This window comes from Somniosus microcephalus, chromosome 11 (assembly GCF_052327205.1).
Source record: "Somniosus microcephalus isolate GS21.2 chromosome 11, FLI_Smic_1.0, whole genome shotgun sequence".
Lineage (NCBI taxonomy): Eukaryota > Metazoa > Chordata > Chondrichthyes > Squaliformes > Somniosidae > Somniosus > Somniosus microcephalus.
In genome coordinates this window covers 203,796,314-203,819,377 of record NC_140997.1, presented here as the reverse complement: position 1 = coordinate 203,819,377, position 23,064 = coordinate 203,796,314, and the positions used below count along the sequence as shown (strand labels likewise).

The following is a 23,064-nucleotide window of genomic DNA, read 5'->3' as shown; positions in this document are numbered from 1 at the left end:
CCCACCACCTCTGTCCTCGCTGACCTACGTTGGCTTCCTATCCCCTAACATGTTAAATTAAAAATCTTTGTCCTCATCTTCTGTTCCCTTCACACCCATGCTATACCCTATTTCTTCAACCTCCTTCAGCCATATATCTCCTCTCTACCTTTCGGTCCTCAGACTCTGAACTTTTATGCATCCCCACCTATCTTTGGACTACATTTGGTGGCAAAGTCTTCAGTCACCTGGGCCCGGCTCTCTGGAACTCTCTCCCCAAAATCCCTCCGCCTTTCCATGTTTCTCTCCTCCCCTGAAACGTTTTTCAAAATTTATCTTTGTGACCAAACTTTAGGTCACCCCCTCTAATTTCTCCCTCAGCGGCTTTGTGTTGGCTCCCTTTCTATTTCAATTTGTGAAGGAAATTTGAACTATTTTTATGTAACAGGCATTTATATAACTGTAAGTTGTTGAAATACAAATGCAAGTTCTTTCAGTCTGTACAGATGTGTGCTATCAGTAAAGAGAACATTATCTCATTGGATGACACGAGAAACACATAATGGCCCGGATTTTGTGGGGCCGATGACTGCGTACGCTGTCGTAAGTCCTCAGAATGGCCCCGCAAGTTCCAGGTTTCCGCATGCGATCTGTCAAATTTCTCCTTGACATATTGTCCGCATGCGCCCCAAAAGCTCTTTCGCTGGCGCAGAGTTGAACTATTTTCCCAACTACAGCCCAGCGAATGCTCACGGAACCCCTATGCCTGGTAAAAAAGCAGGCGCGAGGCTCGTGTTTACCAGCGTAAGGGTTAAAGTAAATGTTAAATTTAAATTTTTTAAATGATTAAAACATACAAAAACATTAAAAATTAATTCATGTAAATTTTGGGCCGGAATAAAATGTTTTTAAAATTATTTTTCAAAAAATTTTGTTTTTTAGTTTAAATGCTTAATCAAAGGGACTTTTAATTAATTTATTTTTATTAGAATTGTGTTTTATTTGGGGATTTCTCATAAGCTTATGGGGATTTTGAAATGGAATATGTCACACAATACTCCTGTGAAGCGCCTTGGGATGTTTTACTACGTTAAAGGCGCTACATAAATACAAGTTGTTGTTGTTGTTAAGTACATCAAGAAAACTTCTTAATGGAAAGAAACAAAAGGAACGAATATGTTCTACAGTAAACTCTTTCTTATCCGGTACCTATGGGACCAGGATGGTGCCAGTTGATGAAAAATTCTGGATAACAGAGAGGTATACCTGCCAAGGCAATTTTTAACACAAACAAAAATAAAAACCACTGACCAACTCGACCACCGCGGGAGACTCGGACTCGGCAAAACGAGTGCTGGATGGATCCGGCAAGATTACCGGTTATCTATTTTGCCGGTTATTAAAGTATTCCGGATGATTAAGTGCCGTTTAAACAAGAGTTTACTGTATTAAGCTGCCCGATTACGCTTATTCATAGAAGTTACGTTTGCGATTATGCAAATGAATTTTAGCAGAAACTTGAACTGTAACCTAACCAGCGCAATTTCAAGCTCATTTTGGGTGCAATTTCCTGATTGTGCCCAAAGTGGAAACTCTATCCCATAATATTTAAATATTTGCCCATTATATAAATCTTTCCTCAACAAGGAGAAAACCATTTAAATGACGTGAGTTCACTAAAACAATGATAAAGAAAGGCATTATAACTAGGAATAATGGCCTAGAAATTCAGTAGGCTTTGCGCCCAGTTTTCGCCCAAAGAGGGCTTTTGCGCCACTTGCTGAGCTTTCGCCGATATTCAGCGCTGCGGTAATGGCGGCGTTAGCCAGTACCGCTGCGCCGCCACCGATGACGTCATCGGTGTGCGCAGTGCCCCGCTACCGGCCCGACCGCCATATTGAGTTGCGGCCGCCTCTTCCGCAGCGGCCGCAAACAGCGATCAGAAAACGGGGCCGTACTGTAGCGTTAGTGGGGCGAGTTAAGGCGGATATGCGGCCGGCCGCTTTTTCGGCGGCCGCCTGCCCGCACCTCCTTCCCCGGCCTCCTCCACCCACACCCCCCGCGGCATTGCCGGCTGTTTTCCGGGAGCCCGACACTTCTCCGTGGTGCCGGGCTCATTTGCCGGCACTAGCGAGCGGCGATCTTGCTGTTGCAGGCACCTCCCCCTTAAGAGAGGGAGGAAGGCCTGCAGTACCGCAGCCTGCCGCTCCGCAGCGGGTGGCGCTGCGGCACCTAGCGCGCCGATATTCAGTTTCAGCGCCCCAACCGGGGGTACCGAAACCCTTGAATAGCGGCCGGCTTCGACGTGGGGCGCTGAAACTGAATTTCCGGCGGGCGCAAGTGGCTCCGCGCGCAGCGGTAACTTCTGGGCGCAAGCGAGCTGGCAGGCCCAAACTGAATTTCTAGGCCAATGTTTATAACATGGCAAGTGTTAAATTTGTGATTCTGAGTAGGGTATAATTGGGTATTCCTCAAACAATGAATCCTGTACATGTTTTAAATAATCCTCCTATCCCCAGTGCTTGTTAAGCTCATTAAACACAAATATTTGTGGTTCTGTGGGACTGACGATCTCATTAAAACTGCATTCTCCCTGTGCAATCTGCCGTTCAAAGTGAGACAACACAATCAAAAAAAATGTTTAACTTAGATGCTTTCAAAGCCATCCTTCTTTACATTGAGACTGCAATTAAATAGAAGCATTGGTAGCAAAAATATATTTTGTATATGTTCAATGCCTTTTATGTAGATATTCCATTTGAACCTTTCATCATTATTTTATGCTGTAATGTCATTAGCTCCTCAAATGGCACAACTGTTAACAGAATCATGTAACAGACCCACACGTAAACCAGAATGTTACAGGTTCAATTCCTGTTCTGTGCTGAATTAAATTATCCCAATCTGGACAACATTGCACGTGTGTTGGCATCAAGTGAAGATGCCAACATGGCTGCAGGGTGACCATGACTGGGAATTAAACATACCAGGTTATTTAGCAATCAGGAAGGACAGGCAGGAAGGGAAGGGAGGTGGGGTGGCTATGTTAATAAAGGAAGGAATCACTATAATACAGAGAAATGATATTGGGTCAAAGGAGCAGGATAGTGAAACAGTTTGGGTAGAGATAAGGAATAATAAGGGGAAAAAAACACTAGTGGGCGTAGTCTATAGGCCTCCGAACAGTTGCAACTCTGTTGGACGGAGTATTAATCAGGAAATAGTTGAGGCTTGTAATAAGGGAACAGCTATAATTATGGGGGATTTTAGCTATCATATTAACTGGACAAATCAAACTGGGCAGAGCAGCCTTGAGGATGAGTTCATTGAGTGTATTAGGGATGGGTTTCTTGAGCAGTATGTAACTGAACCGACCAGGGGGCAAGCAACCTTAGATTTGGTCCTCTGTAATGAGACAGGATTAATTAAAAATGTCCTAGTAAAGGATCCCCTTGGAATGAGTGACCATAACATGGTTGAATTCCATATTCAAGTAGAGGGTGAGAAGGTTGGATCTCAAACAAGCGTGCTGAGCTTGAATAAAGGAGACTATGAAGGTATGAGAGCGGAATTGATTAGAGTGGAATGGGAAAATAGATTAAAGGGTAAGACGGTACATGATCAGCGGTGTACATTTAAGGAGTTATTTTACAACTTCCAAAAGAAATATATTCCACTGAGGAAAAAAGGGTGTAAAAGAAAAGATAGCCATCCGTGGCTAAGTAAAGTAATTAAGGATAGTATCCGACTAAAAACAAGGGCATATAAGGTAGCCAAATCTAGTGGGAAGATAGAAGATTGGGAAGTCTTTAAAAGACAGCAAAAAATAACTAAAAGATTGATTAAGAAAGGGAAGATAGATTATGAAAGTAAATTAGCAAAAAATATAAAAACGGATAGCAAAAGTTTCTATAGTTATATAAAAAGAAAAAGGGTGGCTAAAGTAAATGTTGGTCCCTTAGAGGATGAGACTGGGAAATTAATGGTGGGAAACATGGAGATGGCAATAACACTGAACAAATATTTTGTATCAGTCTTTACGGTAGAGGACAGTAAGAATATCCCAACACTGGACAAACAGGGGGCTCTAGGGGGAGAGGAGCTAAATACGATTAAAATCACTAAGGAAGTGGTACTTGGTAAAATAATGGGACTTAAGCCGGATAAATCCCCTGGACCTGATGGCTTACATCCTAGGGTCTTGAGGGAAGTGGCGGTAGGGATTGTGGATGCATTGGTAATAATTTTCCAAAACTCCCTGGACTCAGCAAAGGTCCTGGCAGATTGGAAAACTGCTAATGTAACACCCTTATTTAAAAAGGGTAGTAGGCAGAAGGCTGGAAACTATAGACCTGTTAGCCTAACATCTGTGGTTGGTAAAATGTTAGAGTCCATTATTAAGGAGACAGTAACGGGACATTTGGATAAACATAATTTAATAGGACAAACTCAGCATGGTTTCATGAAGGGGAAGTCATGTTTGACAAATTTGCTTGAGTTCTTTGAGGAAGTAACATACAGGGTGGATAAAGGAGAACCAGTGGACGTAGCGTATTTAGACTTCCAAAAGGCATTTGACAAGGTGCCACACAAAAGATTATTGCTCAAGATAAAAAATCACGGGATTGGGGGTAATATTCTGGCGTGGGTGGAGAATTGGCTCTCTAACAGAAAGCAGAGAGTTGGGATAAATGGTTCATTCTCAGACTGGCAATCAGTAACTAGTGGTGTTCCGTAGGGGTCAATGCTGGGTCCCCAACTCTTTACAATCTATATTAACGATTTGGAGGAGGGGACCGAGTGTAACATATCAAAGTTTGCAGACGATACAAAGATGGGAGGGAAAGTAGTGAGTGAGGAGGACATAAAAAACCTGCAAAGTGACATAGACAGGCTAAGTAAGTGGGCAGAGATTTGGCAGATGGAATACAATACTGGAAAGTGTGAGGTTATGCACTTTGGCAGGAAAAATCATAGAGCAAGTTATTATCTTAATGGCAAGAAACTGGAAAGTACTGTAGTACAAAGGGATCTGGGGGTCCTGGTGCACGAAACTCAAAAAGTTAGTATGCAGGTGCAGCAAGTGATCAAGAAGGCCAATGGAATGTTGGCTTTTATTGCTAGGGGGATAGAATATAAAAACAGGGAGGTATTGCTGCAGTTATACAAGGTATTGGTGAGACCGCACCTGGAATACTGCATACAGTTTTGGTGTCCATACTTAAGAAAAGACATACTTGCTCTTGAGTCAGTACAAAGAAGGTTCACTCGGTTAATCCCGGGGATGAGGGGGTGGTCATATGAGGAGAGGTTGAGTAGATTGGGACTCTACTCATTGGAGTTCAGAAGAATGAGAGGCGATCTTATTGAAACATATAAGATTGTGAAGGGGCTTGATCGGGTGGATGCGGTGAGGATGTTCCCAATGATGGGTGAAACTAGAACTAGGGGGCATAATCTTAAAATAAGGGGCTGCTCTTTCAAAACTGAGATGAGGAGAAACTTCTTCACTCAGAGGGTGGTAGGTTTGTGGAATTTGCTGCCCCAGAAAGCTGTGGAAGCTACATCATTAAATAAATTTTAAACAGAAATAGATAGTTTCCTAAAAGTAAAGGGAATTAAGGGTTACGGGGAGCGGGCAAGAAATTGGACATGAGTCTAGGTTCGGAATGGTCATGGCCCTGTGGGTAGTGGAGCGGGCCCAGGGGCCGTGTAGCCTGGTTCTGTTCCTACTTCTTGTGTTCTAATTCTGTGTTAGATTTCAGGAGATGGTTTTATTCCTGTTCCTGGTTGGGGTGGAGATCGCCTTTACAGAAGGTAAGTACTGTAGAAAATATAGGGACAGAGTGATCTCCTGGAAGAGTTTCGATCGCCTAGATGGGTCGGAGAGGAATTTCCCAGATTTTTTCTCCCAAACTGGCCATTGGGTTTTTTATCTGGTTTTTCGCCTCTCCCGGGAGATCACATGGGTTCGGGTGGGATGGAGAGTGATAGAAGATTTGAGGTTAGGATCAGATCAGCCATGATCTTATTGAATGGTGGAGCAGGCTCGAGGGGCCGATTGGCCTACTCCTGCTCCTATTTCTTATGTTCTTATGTTCTTATGAATCATGCATCATTGTTGTGCCCTTCATTGTTGAACAGACTGTCAGCATCCAATGTCTAGGGTCACGCCTTCAGAAAAGCCACTGGAGTAGGGTACCAGAGGGTATTGTGGGTGCCAAAGGGTACCCTACTATATACACCTTTAATATACGCTGCATAGAAATTAAATGCATTGTAACATACAATTTAATATAGTTCACATAAATTTATTTTGCTACCATTTTCTTTATCCTTAAACCTCTTCACCAGTTTTTCCAATTAATTACATTAATTTCAATTTCTATGTAATATCTCTCTATCGTTTACTTTGTTTTACATTAATTTATTTTCTCACCAATATACCCTTCATTTCCAATAATGTCTAACATATATCACAATAATATATTCTCCATTACACCAACATGTTCCCAACTTCCTGTGAACAACGCCACAGGGAATCAATGGCAGCGAAATTCGGCTCCGTAGCACCCGGTCTTTCAGCGTTACGGGTGCGGTTTTAGGGCCAAAATGGCATCCGTGCCGTGTATGCACAGTTTTGACGTGCGCCACGCCGTACGCCATTTTGGTGAGGTCGTTAGCGCGGGCACTCGGGGCATGCGCCGGATGTATGCAGAGTAGGCAGATCATGTCAGTCAGCATGTAACGCTGATTTGACGCCAGCACTGCCATTTTCTATCTCCGCGCTCCAGCTAACATCCTCTCTTAAACACGTACAGCTGAACATGCATCCAGCAGCAGGAAGGACCCTTTAACCTGTGCTATTTAAAGGGATCATCAACTGTTTTCAGGTTAGTTGCTGATTTATTTCTACTGGCTCTTGGTGAGTTTGTAGAAGTGTTTGGTGGCTTGTTATCTTATTTGAAGTTACTGAAGTCTCCGGGGAGTGGTGTGGCAGGTTGCTTAAAGGCTTCTGCTCAGACCAGTTGCTCCCAGACATGAGTGGAGTAGTTTGTATCCCTCTTGGCCTGCAACATGACAGGGAGAATAAGCAGAGGCGGCACACTGGAGGACAAGCTGCTCGAAGATGGAGCAGGAGAAGGGCTCTCAGCAGGAGACCGTATCCACCCAGGGTCTTCAGGGAGCAATTGTCCTACCTCAGCCTCAGCGACGAACAGTGCATGCGACATCTCCACTTCACTAAAGAGGTGCTCACTGAAATCTGCCACCTGTTGCAGGCAGAACTGCTGCCTCAGAGCAGGGTGAGGATGGCATTGCCAGTGGCTGTGAAGGTGTGCGTGGCCATGAATTTTTATGCGTCGGGCTCCTTCCAGGCTGGAGCAGGCGATATTTCCAACATCTCCCAGTTTACCGTACACTGTTGCATAAGGAAGGTCACTGAGGCTCTGTATGCAAAGAGAGCTGAATACCTCTCATTCTCTCTTGCCAGAGAGAAGCAGCCAGAGCGAGTACCCGGCTTTGCCAGGGTATCAGGCTTCGCCATGGTGCAGAGTCCCATTGACTGCACACTCGTTGCTTTGCAGGCACCGCATGTGAATTTTGAGGTATACCGCAACCGGAAGGGATTCCGCTCCCTCAATGTCGAGCTGGTGTGCGACCATACTCAGTGCATCATGCAGGTCAATGCTCGGTATCCTGGCAGCAGTCATAATGCCTTAATTCTGCAGCAGTCCGCTGTATCATCAGCTACTGGGCAGCAAGATCTATCCGCTGACCACCTGGCTCATGACTCTGCTTAAACAACGCTTCCGCTGCCTGGACCGCTCTGGTGGAGCCCTGCAATACTCGCCAGAGCACGTGTCAAGATTCGTCATGCTCTGCTGCATGCTGCATAACATAGAAACATAGAAACATAGAAGATAGGAGCAGGAGTAGGCCATTCGGCCCTTCGAGCCTGCTCCGCCATTCAACGAGATCATGGCTGATCATCCAAACCCTAGCACCCGGTCCCTACACCGACAGCCATCCCACCCAAGCCCTATCCCCGTAACCCCGTAACCCCACGTATTTAATCCCCCCTAACACTAAGGGTCAATTTTTTTATCATGGCCAATCAACCTAACCCGCACATCTTTGGACTCGCCATCGTGATGGCACAACCCTTGCCACCAGGTTTAGGGCGAAGAGCAGAGGAGGAGTAGGAGGAAGGGGAAGAGGAGGAGGAAGTGAGGAGGAGGAAGGGAGGAGGCAACCAACACAGGCCCTTTTTGGCCAGGCTGTCCGTGATCGATTCATCCGACTGCAGTACCAGTGAACGAAACCCCAATTCCCCATTCACCAACAGTCCCACACCTTACCTACCCTCTGTTACTGACCATCACAGTGATCTCTTGACCACAATGCTACAATAAAAGCCACCATAAAACAAACATTCCAAACCAAATTTATAAATCAAACCATCCAATATTATATGTCAAAGTCAACTAATCACCTTTGTGCATTCCCTTAGTGCCTGTTTTCTGTGTGCCTTTGCCTGTCCTGGCGCTTCTATGCAGTGCTGCCCCAGTGGTTATAGCATGACTGGTGGAAGGCTGCTGACTTTCAGTGGGGGAGACTGCAGATGGTCTTGGAGGATGACCTCGAGCAGCTCTGGGCCTAGAAGGCCCAGGTTTAAACTGCAGCATCTTGGATGGGCGGCAGCAGTCCGGGCTGGCTGGCTGGCTGACAGTCAAAAGCAAGGGCACTGGCGGAGTGACAATGGTGGAAGGACGAATGCTGTCATCCTGAGAGAGGACATCCTGAGAGTGCTCCATGGAGCCACTGCCACTCCCCCGGGGCGGCGTCTCAGCAATCCTAGTAATCTGCCGGAGGACAGATTGTTGGACTGCTGTGACACCCTGTAATTCCCTTTCAACATTGGCAACTGCAGCCACAATGGCAACAGTCTGAGCTTGCATGACTGCAACACCCAGACTTTGGGTGGCTTCTGCTTGTGCTGCAATGGAAGCTGAGACATCGGCCATCAGACGCTGCATCATGGTTGGGTCCACAAGTGCGCTAATGGAGTTGGCCATCACTTCCATGCTGGAAAGGATGGTCTCCAAGCTCTGCACAAAGCCCTGTGCAAGGTTGGTGCTGGACTCCTCCACGCAGGCTTTCTGGCAGGCCTGCCAATGCACCAAGCATTTAATTACGCATACCCATCAGCCTTCTTCTGTAGGCCGCCCCATCGAAGTCCTCATCTGAGTCCTCTGCAGCAGAGTTCGTGTGCAACCTTGCCCTCCGGGGAGCTGACTAATCTATGCTACCCTTGCCCCCTGCCCTGGCTGCAGGCCACTCATGTCCGGTGTCGCACAACGTGCAGATCCCACTATCGTCTAACCTATCCTCTAAAGTATGCGGCGTGTCAGTATCTGAACTGGTGGCTGCGAGTGTGAAATCGAGTGATGGTGATGTGTCTTCACAGTGAGGGGTGGGGGGAAAGCAAGAGCTGCATGCTTACACCATCTGTAGCTTGTAAATCAGAAGAGATTGTGGGATGAGGGGGAAGTGGGATGTGAAAAGGAGGATTAGGTATGAGGATACTGTCACCTTCAACTGTTTCAGCCCCGCCGCTGGCCACGGGCTCAGCGATGGCCACTCCAGTAATCTCCAGCACCATCTCCTCCATAGGGGTTAGGTCATGCAGGCGCGCCTGTCTCCCTGCGGGTGGCCCCTGCTGCCTCTGATTATGAGCCACCTTGTCCTGCAAGAGAGAGGGAAGTGTGTCAGTGAGTGTGGTACAATATGTTTGGGTGATGGTGCTGCCATGGTTGAATAGCTGGCAGTGTGTGCAAGCTGTGAGATGTGGGAGTGAGGCTTGCAGCAGTGCTAAGTGTGTGAGGGTGAGGTGAAGCTATGAATGTGAGGTATGAGTCGTAATTGAAGAGATTGTTGGCAGGTGAGTGAAGCGGAGGTGATGAATTGAGCAGTGTCTGAGTCTAATAGTTCAGTTGTAAGGATATGGCATTTGAAGATGAAATCACTGACCTTGTCCATTCGTGTGAGGTCATTAAACTTCTTGCGGCATTGTAGCCAGGTCCTCGGGGCTACACAGCGACGGCTATCTGCTCCCATTGTCTTCTCACAGTTTGCCTGGAGGGTCAGTTGGCCCCCTGTGGATAGAGGGCCTCTCTCCTCCTGTCCCCCTCCTGCACCAAGGCCTCCAGTGCTGCGTCGGAAAATCTTGGAGCCTGGTCTCTGCCCTGTTGCGCCATTAGTACGCCTTCTTCTTGCTCACACTCTCTTCCCCAGCCACTTCCAGCACCTGCTGCAGCCAGAATGCACCTCCCCTTTAAGAGGTGCAGGTTGGTTTTAAGTAATAAGGCTAGCTTTAAGTGGTGCTAGCCTCGCACGAACTTGGGGCCCCTGCTGAGGCATGCAGCCACTCAACAGCGTGTTCAGCGCTGGGCTGCCCGCTACTGTCATTTAAATTAGCAGGCAGCATGAAGTTTATGTGCTGCCTGCTTCGGACTCAACAGGTGCAGGCTTATTGCGCATCGCGATACCCGTGCCCGTTTTTGGGGGCTATCGAATTTCTATAAGAAGATGCACACACAGAGACATGATCCCTTTCTCCAAAGAAGGCACTGGCTGATGCTTGGGTTCAGTACCTCTGGTGTCAGGTAAAATGGCAGTGTGTGGCCTGCCCATTTCAAGGCCCCAATTAAAATGGTGGAAACCCAGCTATCGTGGGAATAGGGTAGCAAGTGCTGCACTGTTATTTTAATCATACTACCACTCCATTCCCATCCAGTGGAGGGGATGAAAATCATAACCCACATCTCAAACCCATCCATAGCCTGAAATAATATCGCAGTTAACTAAGTATTGGAATAGATCTTTGTTTTCACTGACTGATCGTTAATCTAGCGGAGCGGGTCGCCTACATTTTATAGAACCCGCTTAATTTTCATTCCTTAGATTTTAATGGAAAATCAATCTGTTTTTCTAGCTTTCAGGAAGTCTTTCCTAACAAAGTGTGAGCTATGGGGGCGGTTTGTGGTGGATGGACGGTATGTGGCCACCAGATGGAGACAAAGTCCCCCTCTTACTCCAATTCAGGTGAAGGCCACACCCACCTCCAACACACCCCCGAGGCAAATCTACCCATTAGCTCAGGAGTTCAAAAGGCAAACTAATGCATCCCTTCAGGGCCAGTGCCTGAGGAGAGGGCCTGTGCCTGTGCCTGTGCCTGTGCCTGAGGAGAGGGCCTGGGGATAGGGCCAGTGCCTGTGCCTGTGCCTGAGGAGAGGGCCAGGACAGGGCCAAGGCTGCTGTTGGGGCCCAGCTTGCAGCTGCCACAGAGAGGTCTGCTGTTGAACCCGGGTGGAATATTGTTTAGTTCTGAGAGCCTGATATGATCCCTGGACTGGCTGAGAAAGATCCAGTGGTAAAGTAACCCTGGCTTATTGTTTTTTGAGGAAATTGATTTAAGGACTGCCTTCCTAACTACCTGGGGCGGGTGATGGTTTTGTTCTTAATTTTTCTTTTTGAACGTCACGTGTTTTTTGGATTTTGACAGACGTGAACCTTTTTCCCCGTTTTCTAAAAAATAAAACACAGCTAACTGCTGTATTTCATTTACCAATCTTGTGACTGTGCTTGTGTCCTCCATCCCGCATCAACACACCCTTCGGTCTAGGTGGTGATTGATTACAAAAGTTACACAGTCGCTGGTTCGGTACTCTTTTTAAATCACTTGAATTGGCATTGTAGTTGATGATTTTAAGTTACATGAACTATTAGACTTTTCCAATCAATGCTGATAAGAGGGTGATAGTGCTACAGTAGCTTACTAGGTTTGATCAACATATATAACATCAACTATGCAGTTACTGACAGCAGATTATAGCCAGGATAGTTTATAGCAGTGTTAACAGCATTAAGAGAAATGGAGGTAAAGTTGCTGAATTCCTTCACCCTGTCAGTCAAGTTAAAATACTCACTTAAAGGGTATCAGTAACTGATGGGAGAGTTCCTAGCAGCCTGTCTCCTGAAGGTGTCATGTTCCCTACTTGTATCAAAGCAGATAAACTGCCAATAAGAAACTGCTCAATCAACTTTTCTATTATTGTCTGTGAAGTGGTCTTGGCAGCAAGAGATTTCAAGCAAGTTTTAATGAAAATAAGACAAAATAAGCATAAGCGATATAAAGCTATCATTGTCCTTTAATGCAGCGAAGTAACACAACATTGTTCCTTGATCCTAGGTTGAAAAATAGTTTGTCTAAATTAGTCATTCAAGTGTAAACATGTTAAGGAAAGTCTTACAACATTGCTGATAGTAAATGACTGAAGCCTCACGCCAGTACATAGACATAGGAATATAGGAACAGGAGTAGGCCATTGAGCCCCTCGAGCCATTCAATGAGATCATGGCTGATCTGCGACCTAACTCCATATACCCGCCTTTGGCCCACATCCCTTAATACCTTTGGTTAACAAAAATCTATCAGACTCAGCCCATGTAGGGTAACAAGTAACCAAGCACCACAAAAACATGAAATCAACAAACAACCAAAATTATTAATGCACAAATTAAAACTTGGGTATAAAAAGTTTCCCACTGAGTGTCATTGGATACCATCCATCTGGGAAAGAAAATGTACCAAAGGACCGCGGTATGGAGAAAAATAACTTCAAAAAGGAATCATTAGTGCAATTAAAATATGTACAAGCAACAGAATTTCCTAGTATTCAACTATAAGTTATTTCTCAATAAGTTTACAGTAATAATGTTACTTACTGCTATAGTTAGTGTAAAGACCCTCATGCCTCAAAGGCACGGAGAGTGCTAGATTCATCATCTGCACTCGTGGCTCCTGTCAGCAAAAATCATACCTAAATGTGATTAAAGCCCCCAAATAAAATAAAATAGTATGTTATAAAAAATGATAGTAAAGAATAATCTTAAATTTGTAATCTAATCTAGGGTTCAGATGATGATGATAATTTTCACAGTTTATGAAGACAACTACACCCTATTATATTTCTAGTACCAATTATTCTCCACATAACTCACGGTTCTCAAACATGCCATTTGATAATGACATGATTTTATGCTTATATTTGTTTCTGGAGTCTGGCCATAATGCACCTCCCCATCAGGATCCTAGATCATTGTCGAGCACTCTGGATTTTGGACATCCCCCACCATAACCACCATTCTTTCCACTCTACAATTGGTCTGCAGAAGTTATGGATGAGGAAGTCCAGTGTTTCAAATTGTCCTGTTCTTCTACCCCTTCGCTGGTTTCCTTTCTCTTTTAGCTGACTTAGGTTTGAAGGAACTGCATTCTAGATTCCAACAAGACCCTTTGTACTGTGAACTTTACTTTGGATTTTACACAATAACACCTTGGTGATTTTCTGAATTCAGTTGATATAAAGCAGATATAACTTGAGACATGTTTTAGCAAAATTGTTTTAGCAAAATTGTGATGTGTTATCAGGAACGAACAGTATAAAAAGCAATGTTCAAAGATAACCAGACCTTGATGCCAATTAAAATCAACATGGGAAATCTAATATTTGGAAGCACATTAAGCAATATATAAAATGTCTTATTAATGTGAGGTTGAGAATTGTTCAACTAGCATCACTTGTAGTGATATAAAGTAAATGGAAATATACAATGACTTCTTTTGGATGCAGGTTGCCATGAGACAGCAGAGAAGTTCTTATCTAGTGGATGCAGCGTATAATTACAGATAAAGAAAGTGTCTGGTGATTGATGGTATTTCTCATTCTGTATAGAATCTGGTCCTCTGCACTGAATGGAAAGATCCTGCAATGTGTCACGGCTATTGTGTTCCTGTGAATTACCCTGAACACAGTGAATGGATCCAAGCAGGAGAAAGATAGTCATTTAATAAGATATTATCTTAAGCCTTCCAAACACCACAAACACTGGACTTCAAGAAAAATTAGCCTTGATCTAAATATCCTGTACAAAGAAGGAATAATTAAGCTTTGTCAGGATAATTATTTTTCACCTACTGTGTATCCTCAGTTTTCTTAATATTGTACATAGGACACAGTAGACTGCCAATTTACAACATGTATGAGAAATTAGTTATCATGTTACTTCTCGTAACTAGAATATATTAGGTGTTTTCTGATCCTCATTGGCATTTTCTATCTATACCACATAAGCTTTTTATAAGTTAACGATGTCACTTTATCCTTCTTTCCAAAATACACCATAATACTTCCCGTGGTGTTGAGTGATGCTGTACGTTCTCCCAACCCTCTTTAGCCAGACTGAGTCACTGAAGACCTCGAGGTTTTACTGGCTACCATTATGGAAAGATGACTTGGAGAGGATACAGGGAGCAGCAGAATTTTAAAAGATCAGTTTTTACAATTGTAAGTCTGTGTAGAGATGTTTTTCCTCATATTTCACTGGTACCGATGACCTAGATTATTTATAACACTCATAGTATACAGGGAAAATGTTTAAATTAGTATTTTTGTAGTTTTTCTTACACAGAAGAAGAAATTGCCTGGCGATGCCACTTTGTTGTGATATTAACAGTGGAAATACGTTTGTTGTATCTACTGGTGTTTCTTCAAACGAGTGAACCAGGTGAAAGGATCAACTAAATTGATACTTCATATTTCAAATCTTAATTAGGACAATTTATAAAAACAGCTGCAAAGCGTAACTTGACACATCTGTTTGGGGTTATTAGCACTGGATTGGCTCAGCAACAGTAGCAGTCAAAGTGGGAAGAAAAAGGGGCAAGAAACAAATGGCCACTGGCTTAAAATGAAACAAATTTCTATTCCATTCTCTATTTTACTCTATTCCATTCTCCCAGTTTCTCCGTCTCCGCCGCGTCTGTTCTGACGATGCCACCTTCCATACCAGTGCTTCCGACATGTCTTCCTTTTTCCTCAACCGAGGATTCCCCTCTACTGTGGTTGACACGGCCCTTGACCGTGTCCGTTCCATTTCCTGCACTTCTGCTCTCACCCCTTCCCCTCCCTCCCAGAACCACGATAGGGTTCCCCTTGTCCTCACCTTTCACCCCACCAGCCTCCACATTCAACAGATCATCCTCCGCCATTTCTTCCACCTCCAACGTGATCCCACCACCAAATACATCTTCCCCTCACCTCCCCTTTCAGCATTCCGAAGGGACCACTCCCTCCACGACACCCTGGTGCACTCCTCAATCACCCCTAACAGCCCTTCTCCTTCGCCTGGCACCTTCCGTGCAAGCGCAGGAGATGCAACACATGCCCTTTTACCTCCTCCCTTCCCACTGTCAAGGGCCCCAAACACCCCTTCCAGGTGAAACAGCGATTTACTTGTACTTCTTGCAATTTAATACACTATATTCGCTGCTCACGATGCGGTCTCCTCTACATTGGGGAGACCAAACGCAGATTGGGCGACCGCTTTGCGGAACACCTCCATTCAGTCCGTAAGGGTGACCCTGAGCTTCCGGTCGCCTGTCACTTTAATTCTCCGCTTCACTCCCACTCTGATCTCTCTGTCCTCGGCCTATTACATTGTTCCAATGAAGCTCAACGTAAGCTCGAGAAACAGCACCTCATCTTTCGATTAGGCACTTTACAGCCTTCCGGACTCAACATCGAGTTCAACAATTTCAGATAATAATCCCTGCCTCCATTTTTCATGCTGTATGATTTTTGCCATTCCCATTTGCAACATTTTAAATTTCCTGCCTCTTACAAAAGTTGTTCTTTCAATTCCTTCCATCCCTCCTAAACGCTCCCCCTCCCCCCCGCATCTCTGCACCTGCTTAATGGCCCAGAAATTCGGGTCTCCACGGGTGAGTATGCGCTGGGTACTCACCCGTGGGCCCGATGGAAGTGCTGGTTTCCTGCATGCAGTGTGCATGCGCGGGAAACCGGCACTTCCGTTCCTCTGAACGAAGAGGTTCGAACGCGTGCGCAGGGGAGGCTGCGCGTGCGCATCAAACGTAGGTTCTTTTTTAAGGTTTTCCCGGGAGGGTAAGCCTGCAGGATTTACACATTTAAAAAGCAAGCGTAAGGCCTGCTTTTTACAAGGTAAGTGGTGAAATAATTAAAATTAAAACATTTTTTCCACAGGTTTATTATTTTTAAATACTTTAAAGCAAGGTAAGTTTATTTTTAGCCCCGTTAGAATATAAAATTATTTTTTTCAAAAATTTAAATTATTGTTTAAAATAGTTATTTAATGTAATTTATAGTTTATTTAAAAAATGTGATGTTTTAAAAAAATTTATTTGAAGGTTTAATGCTATTTTGGGGCCGTAGTATTTATAAGTCTTGACAGCTCTTCCTGTCAAGACTTATGAATGGAGCATTCCCTGCTCCGATTGGCTGCCCATGGCCCACGTGATCCCAGGGGACGCATCGAACTAACTGTGTCCTTGGGATACGCAAGCACTGCGCGCCGACAGCTGGACCAGGCCCCGGATCAGAATTCCACGGAGCCCTACAGCTCAACTGCTGGCGCGCAAGGTAAGTGCAGGTCGGGGGCTTGCACCTGCGGGAAGCCCCCGACCCGAATTTCTGGGCCAATAGCTGTTACATCTCCAGTTTTTTCCAGTTCTGATGAAGAGTCCCAGACCTGAAACTCTGTTTCTCTCTCCACGGATGCTGCCTGGCCTGCTGAGTATTTCCAGCATTTTCTGTTGTCATTAAACAAATTTCTCCTTGGTTTAAGGGATTCACAAATCATTTTTATGGTGGGTTTTGTAGACTGTTAGGGGAAGTGCTGCTAAGTTGGCATGAACTGGGCGCAGAGAGGATAATTTTAACTTTTATTGCTGGGCAAAAAATGGGTAATAGCGAATCGGCATCCCTTTTTACACCTCAACTGATTTGCTTTTCCATTGAACCCTCTCTCTCTTAGGCCTCTCATTAACATATTCAAGGGGCCGAACGGTTGTTTAAGTCAGACATCCTGGATACCTGAAAAGCCACCTTTACCAATATGGTGCCGCCCGTAACGCAAGTGCAGATTGGGCACAGAATGTTGCAAGATGTTTCTTTTCATACAGACAATGGGGTTGATGTGAGGAGCCCCGATAATGACATAAGTGTATTGTACTATACCCTGAACCCTTGGAAACTCTGCCACCCAGTGAAAGTTCTGTCCCAGTTCATCTGATAACACCATTCCACAGAGAAAGTGATTAAGGCGCTGTGCCGTATAAATATCACACCTGTCAGCTGCTTGGTGCATCTATGGACTACAGAATGGTTAATTTGGTAGATGTCCCCTGCAGTGGCTTGCAAGGATCCAGTGGTATAAAAGGTTAATGCTTTAGTAACCTTCATAGCTAGGGGAAGAACTACCACAGTGGTAGAAGTTGTCTGTAGGCCTGCTGGAGAGGATGACAGCCTCTTCATACTGAAGTAGAGGCAGTGAAGACAGGCGTCCTCTAACATGCCAGGGCTTATAAATGACTACAGATGTCAACATAATACATAAGGTGTTGGCGCATCTGCATTTGATTTCAACTCATGAACTTGCCTTCCATTTCTAAAACACTGCTGCCCGTGTCCTAAGTTGCACCAAGTCCCGTTCACCCATCAGCCCTATGCTCGCTAACCTACTTTGGCTCCTGGTTAAGCAACACCTCGATTTTAAAATTCTCATCCTTGTTTTCAAATCCCTCCATGGTCTCGCACCTCCCTATCCCTGTAATCTCCTCCAGCCCTACAACCCTCCGAGATACCTGTGCTCCAATTCTGGCCTCTTGAGCATTCCCGATTTTAATCGCTCCACCATTGGTGGCTGTGCCTTCAGCTTCTCAGGCCCTAAGCTCTGGAATTCCCTCCCTAACCCTCTCCACCTCTCTCTCCTCCTTTAAGACGCTCCTTAAAATCTACCTCTTTGACCAAGCTTTTGGTCATCGGCCATAATATCTCCTTATGTGGCTCAGTGTCAAATTTTGTTTGATAACTCTCCTGTAAACAGCCTTGGGACATTTTACTATGTTAAAGGTGCTATATAAGTACGAGTTGTTATTGTTTTGTTGTAAATCATGACACATTGGGGGAACCCCACAAATCCTCAGCATTTTGCTTTCTGCCACTTCAATTGCAGCAACAATTAACATACTTGGACAAAATGGTTATATGTAGAAATGGTACCCTCACAACAACAGAAACTATTGGAAGGAACAAAATTCAATTAAACATCAACACTTGTTGATAAAAGCTCACTGTGTAGAATTTTCACAGGTGTTTTCCCGATCTCCCACTTTAATTTTGGTAAAAGGTTGGTGGAAATCCCAGCAAAATAGTATAAACAACTATTTACATCATTTCTCCTGGGTTTTCGTCAAAGTTATGGCAAAAGATCAGGAGAACCCCCAAAGTTCTACCCAAAGCACATAGATGAGTAATAGGAGGGGGCCAATGATATATCTTGGGAGACTCCAGAGGTAACAGTGCAGGGTGGAAAGAGAAGCCATTGCAGGAGATTCTCTTGCTACGACTGAATAGGTAAGACTGGAACCAGGCAAGGGCAGTCCCATTTAAATGTACAATGGAGGAGGGGCGTTGGAGGAGGATGGTGTGGTCAACTGTGTCAAAGGCTGCAGAGAGGTCGCAAAGGATCAGGTGGGATAGTGCACGACAATCACAGTCACAGAAAAGTTTGATTAGGGCCATTTCAGTGCTGTGGCTGGGCAAAAACCTGATTGCAGAGGTTCAAACATGGAGTTGCGGGAAAGATGGGCACAGATTTGGGAGCCGACAACATGTTCAAGAACTGTGGAGAGTAAAGGGAGGCTGGAGAGAGAGAGTGGTAGTTTGCAAGGACAGAAGGGTTAAGGGGGTTTATGAAGAGGGTGGAGTGATGAAAGCAGATTTGAAAGGGAGTGAAACAGTACCTGAGGAATGGGACCCAGTTATAATATCATCTAGCATGGGGGCCAGGAAGTTAGGTTGGCTGGTCAGCAATTTAGTGGGAATAGGGTCGAGAGAGGAGGAAGTGGGTCGCATGGATAAGATGAGCCCGGAGAGGGCATGAGGAGAGATAGGAGAGAATCTAGAGAAAGATACAAGTTCAGGGTTAAGGCAGGGGAAAGCTTGGCTTGGTGAGAGATGTAGCAGAGGCAGCTGAACGGATGGTTTCAATCTTAGTGACAAAAACGTCCATGAGCTCCTCACACTTGTTATTGAAGGTGATGATGGAGGGGGAGGGGAGCGGCATTGAAGGACATGGCTGGTAGTGGAGAAAAGATGATAGGATTTACAGGATGTTTCCATTAACGCTTGCAAACAACACAGCCTGTAATATTGCTTTCATGCATAAGATCTTTAAAAAGTAGGAAGTGTATTTGTCTGAGGGAGATTTCATAATGCGTTCAATTTGTTTCAATGTCTCAAAAAGTTTCAGTGTGTTTCAACTTAAAACATTTCTGAACCAATTTTAATTTATTTTTCACTATAATGTTTAATCCGTTGTCGACATCTTGCCCTTCAAATACAGATTGGATCAAATTGGTCACTAATGAGTTTTAGGCCAACTCATGCTTGGGTGCTTGCTTTGTGCAAACAATCTTTAGAGGATAAATTAAAATGGCCATTGTGTGTTACTGTGTACTGAGTGTCCTACCTGTAATATTGCAGCTCTGATTCCAGTTGCACTACATTCCTCTGTAAGAATGGCACTTGCTTAGCTCTAGTTTCTAGTTCTTTCACTTTCTCCAGGCTTCCCAACAATGCTTGGCGCGCATCTTCTACTCTTTTCCTCATCTGCAATTGCTCCTGCTTCAGGTTCCTGTTGCACTCTTCCAGCTTCAGCAGAGCGTGCTGCGACCTGCTCAACTCCCTCGCCATCTCCTGGTTGAACCTGATTGCCTCTTCGATCTGCCCGTCCCTGGAGCTGCGGATCAGCTCGATTTCCTTCAGTATGCTCTGCAGGCCGTGGTTATGTTTGGCGGTGCTTTGGAGATTTCGGTAAGTGGCCGATCTGGTCCAGGCGAGGAAGCAGTTCTGGGACTCGTGGTTGGCGTGGCTCTTCCACAGTCCCACTTGGAGGGCGAGAGATCGGGCGTCGCTGCTCTGTAGGGCGGCCCTCATGTCCTCCACCAGCTCTCTCAGGCTCTCGTTCTCCAGTTCCAACTTTGCAATCTTGTCTTCCGCCTCTTCCAGGGCCACGATGTCCTCGTAGCACTCCTTACTGCAAGCATCGTGCTGTTTCCACGGCAGCCCTCTCCGCTGTCTCTCAAGCGAAGATGCCCCGTTGCCTCTTCCATCCGGAGGAGATAACGCGGAAGCGGGCTGGCCGACGCCAAAGGTTTTCTTCCTGCGTCTCAGCGGGCTCCTCAATCGGATCTGGGTCTCGATGTGTTCGCTCTCCTTGCCGACCAGTAATCGGCCCGTCTCGTACTGGCAGCCGGCTTTGGTGCTGAAATGACCGCAGAGCTTGGCGTGAAACTGCCTGAAACTCAACTCTTCGGGGACCTGCTCCAGGATCCCTGCGCACTCCTCCGCCTCGGAGTTCCGATCCAGCCCCAGGATCTCGCACAGAGTTTGGAAATCCTCCCCCGGGATCCTGCCTTCTCCCTCGCAATCCAAGTGGTGGAAGATTTCCTGCAGGTACTGATCCAGACCCGTGGCCAGGACGATGATCTCGTTTTCCACTCCCCGGTCCAGCCCGTAGTGATAAGCCAAGGCGCTGACGATCCACTGGGTCCGGCGAGCGGGACACCTGTAGGGATCGCAAGAGTCGGATCTATCCATCTCGTTCAGCGCCCCCCCCAAAATCACAACCCCTGATCACTGCTCGCGATCGGGACCCAGCTGCACTTTAAAGCCGCGGAGCCCGCTCTTCCATCCGGCATAGTGGATTCGCAGTGGGTCCTGAGAGCGTAACTCTCCCGAGTTGGACACTTCGCTCGCCTTGCCCGGTGCTGCGAATTTCAACAGTCACTGCCGGAATTGGAAGCGATTATATCAAAATAAAAGTACACGCGTACGTGACGCCACCGGGGGAGGGGGCGAGGGAGGGGGCGGGATGGCTCGGAAATTCACAAAACGATTCAAGATGTCAGTTTCTCGTTCATCCCTCCAAAAAAAGCACTTTGCATTTCTTCTGCCAGAACCGCACGTAGCACTTGAAGTTGCGGCGACTTTCTCCTGAATCTTATAATTGTATATAAATGGTCAAACCTTACGAGGCAATGCCCCCCAGGAGCACAGAATCGTGTCTGATTTACCTGCAGTCGATTTAACCCAATTGCTTTTCGAATGTCACTGCAGTCGCGCGGGCTGCAGATGGACTGTGTCCAACCCGTCTCTTATCCTCTGACTGACTTTAAGAGATCCGCCTGGACATGGTTGAAGAAATGCTCCAGTTTGAATAAAGTATTTGGGGGAAAGATGATTTACAGTTATCAGAAACAGACCCGCTACCAGATCCAGCATACAGTGTAACTACCTGCTCGTTATACTGTACTTCGAATACAGATAACAGAAAGTATCTTTTTACATAGAAACAGAACCAGTCACAAGTGGTCTCCTGCCACTTTTAGCGTTCATTTTTGAATAAATCTTCTCTGACAGATACGATGCGTCGAATCGATTTTTTCAAGAGTCGAATCGATTTTTGACGAGCCTCGATATGTGTGGCCTGTTCTCACAATCTAATTTAAGATGTCCAGGATATCACACTTTATTAAATGTACAAATTGTGCCATATTTTGGGATTGGATCTGTAGCCTTATGTTCGTGCTAATTATAAAGGGTGTGAAATTCTGCTATAATTACCCCCAGACAGAAAAAGACCGATTTCAGCTCTTAACCTACAAGGGAAGTTCCAGGAGTAAGGAGCGGGCGGTTCGATGCAGCCTGTTTGATAATCTCCCGAAAACTCAGTTCTCAAACTAAGCAGTTCTGAAAAGTGTAAAAGTGGGGGTGTGTTCCTTCCCAGCCCATTATTATTTCTCTATTTAATTATTCTCAGTGAGGTTAGAAGCATGAGAGTGTCTTTACTGTATACTTGTCGGAGTGGGGAGGGGTTCCAGCACCTACATGTTGGAGGATTTGGATGGAAAAACTACTGTAAATGACCTCAAAAAGGACAGGAGCTAAAGTAATGTGCTACATAAATAAAAATTCTAGTAATAATGTCAGTGTACTCTAGACTTTGTTCTTGTTCTACAAACTCCAGGATTTAATATGTGTTGGTGCAGGGGTTACGGGGATCGGGTGGGATATGTGTCGGTGCAGGCTCGATGGGCCGAAATGGCCTCTATCTGCACTGTGGGGTTTCTGTGATTCTGTGATTTGTTGCAACGTAGCCTTGTTCACTATTTTACAATTTTGCATTTCTCATTTTTATGTTTTTTATTATTCATTCTGCGGGTGTGGGCATTTGCTGGCAAGGCCAGCATTTATTGTCCATCCCTAATTGCCCTTGAGAAAATGGTGGTGGGCCTTCTTCTTGAATGGCTGGTCCATGTGGTGAAGATGCTCCCGCAGTACTGTTAGGTAGGGAGTTCCAGGATTTTGACCCAGGGAGGGTGGAAAAATGGCGATATATCTCCAAGTCAGGATGGAGTGTGACTTGAAGGGGAACTCCAAGGTGACGGTGTTCCCACACACCTTGCCATTATCCTTCTAGGTAGTGTCAGCTGTGGCTCAGTGGGTAGCACCCTCACCTCTGAGTCAGAAGGTTGTGGGTTCAAGTCCCACTTTTGTGCACAAAAATCTAGGCTGACACTCCAGTGTAGTACTGAGGGAATGCTGCACTGTCGGAGGTGCCGTCTTTCAGATAAGATGTTAAACTGGGGCCCTGCCTGCTCTCTCAGGTGGATGTAAAAAATCCCATGGAACTATTTTGAAACTCCAGATAACTGGAGTTATCCCCAGTGTCCTGGCCAATACTTATCCTTCAATTAACAAGCAGATTATCTGGTCATTATCACATTGCTGTTTGTGGGAGCTTGCTGTGCGCAAATTGGCTGCTGCGTTTCCTACATTACAACAGTGACTACACTTCAAAAGTACTTCATTGGCTGTAAAGCACTTTGGGATGTCCTGAAGCCGTGAAAGAAGCTAT

At 45.4% G+C, this 23,064-nt stretch overlaps 1 protein-coding gene across 1 annotated transcript in view; it reads right to left on the bottom strand.

Annotated features, from left to right (window-relative positions):
- efcc1 (EF-hand and coiled-coil domain containing 1) overlaps positions 1–21,090 on the bottom strand; it is an 87,146-nt gene extending 66,056 nt beyond the window's left edge. The window contains exon 1 of the mRNA XM_086001725.1: positions 19,615–21,090. Within this exon, the coding sequence (XP_085857851.1) occupies positions 19,615–20,744 (1,130 nt within the window). The 5' untranslated portion in view covers positions 20,745–21,090. The remainder of the gene's footprint in view (positions 1–19,614) is intronic.
- Positions 21,091–23,064: the final 1,974 nt, after the last annotated feature.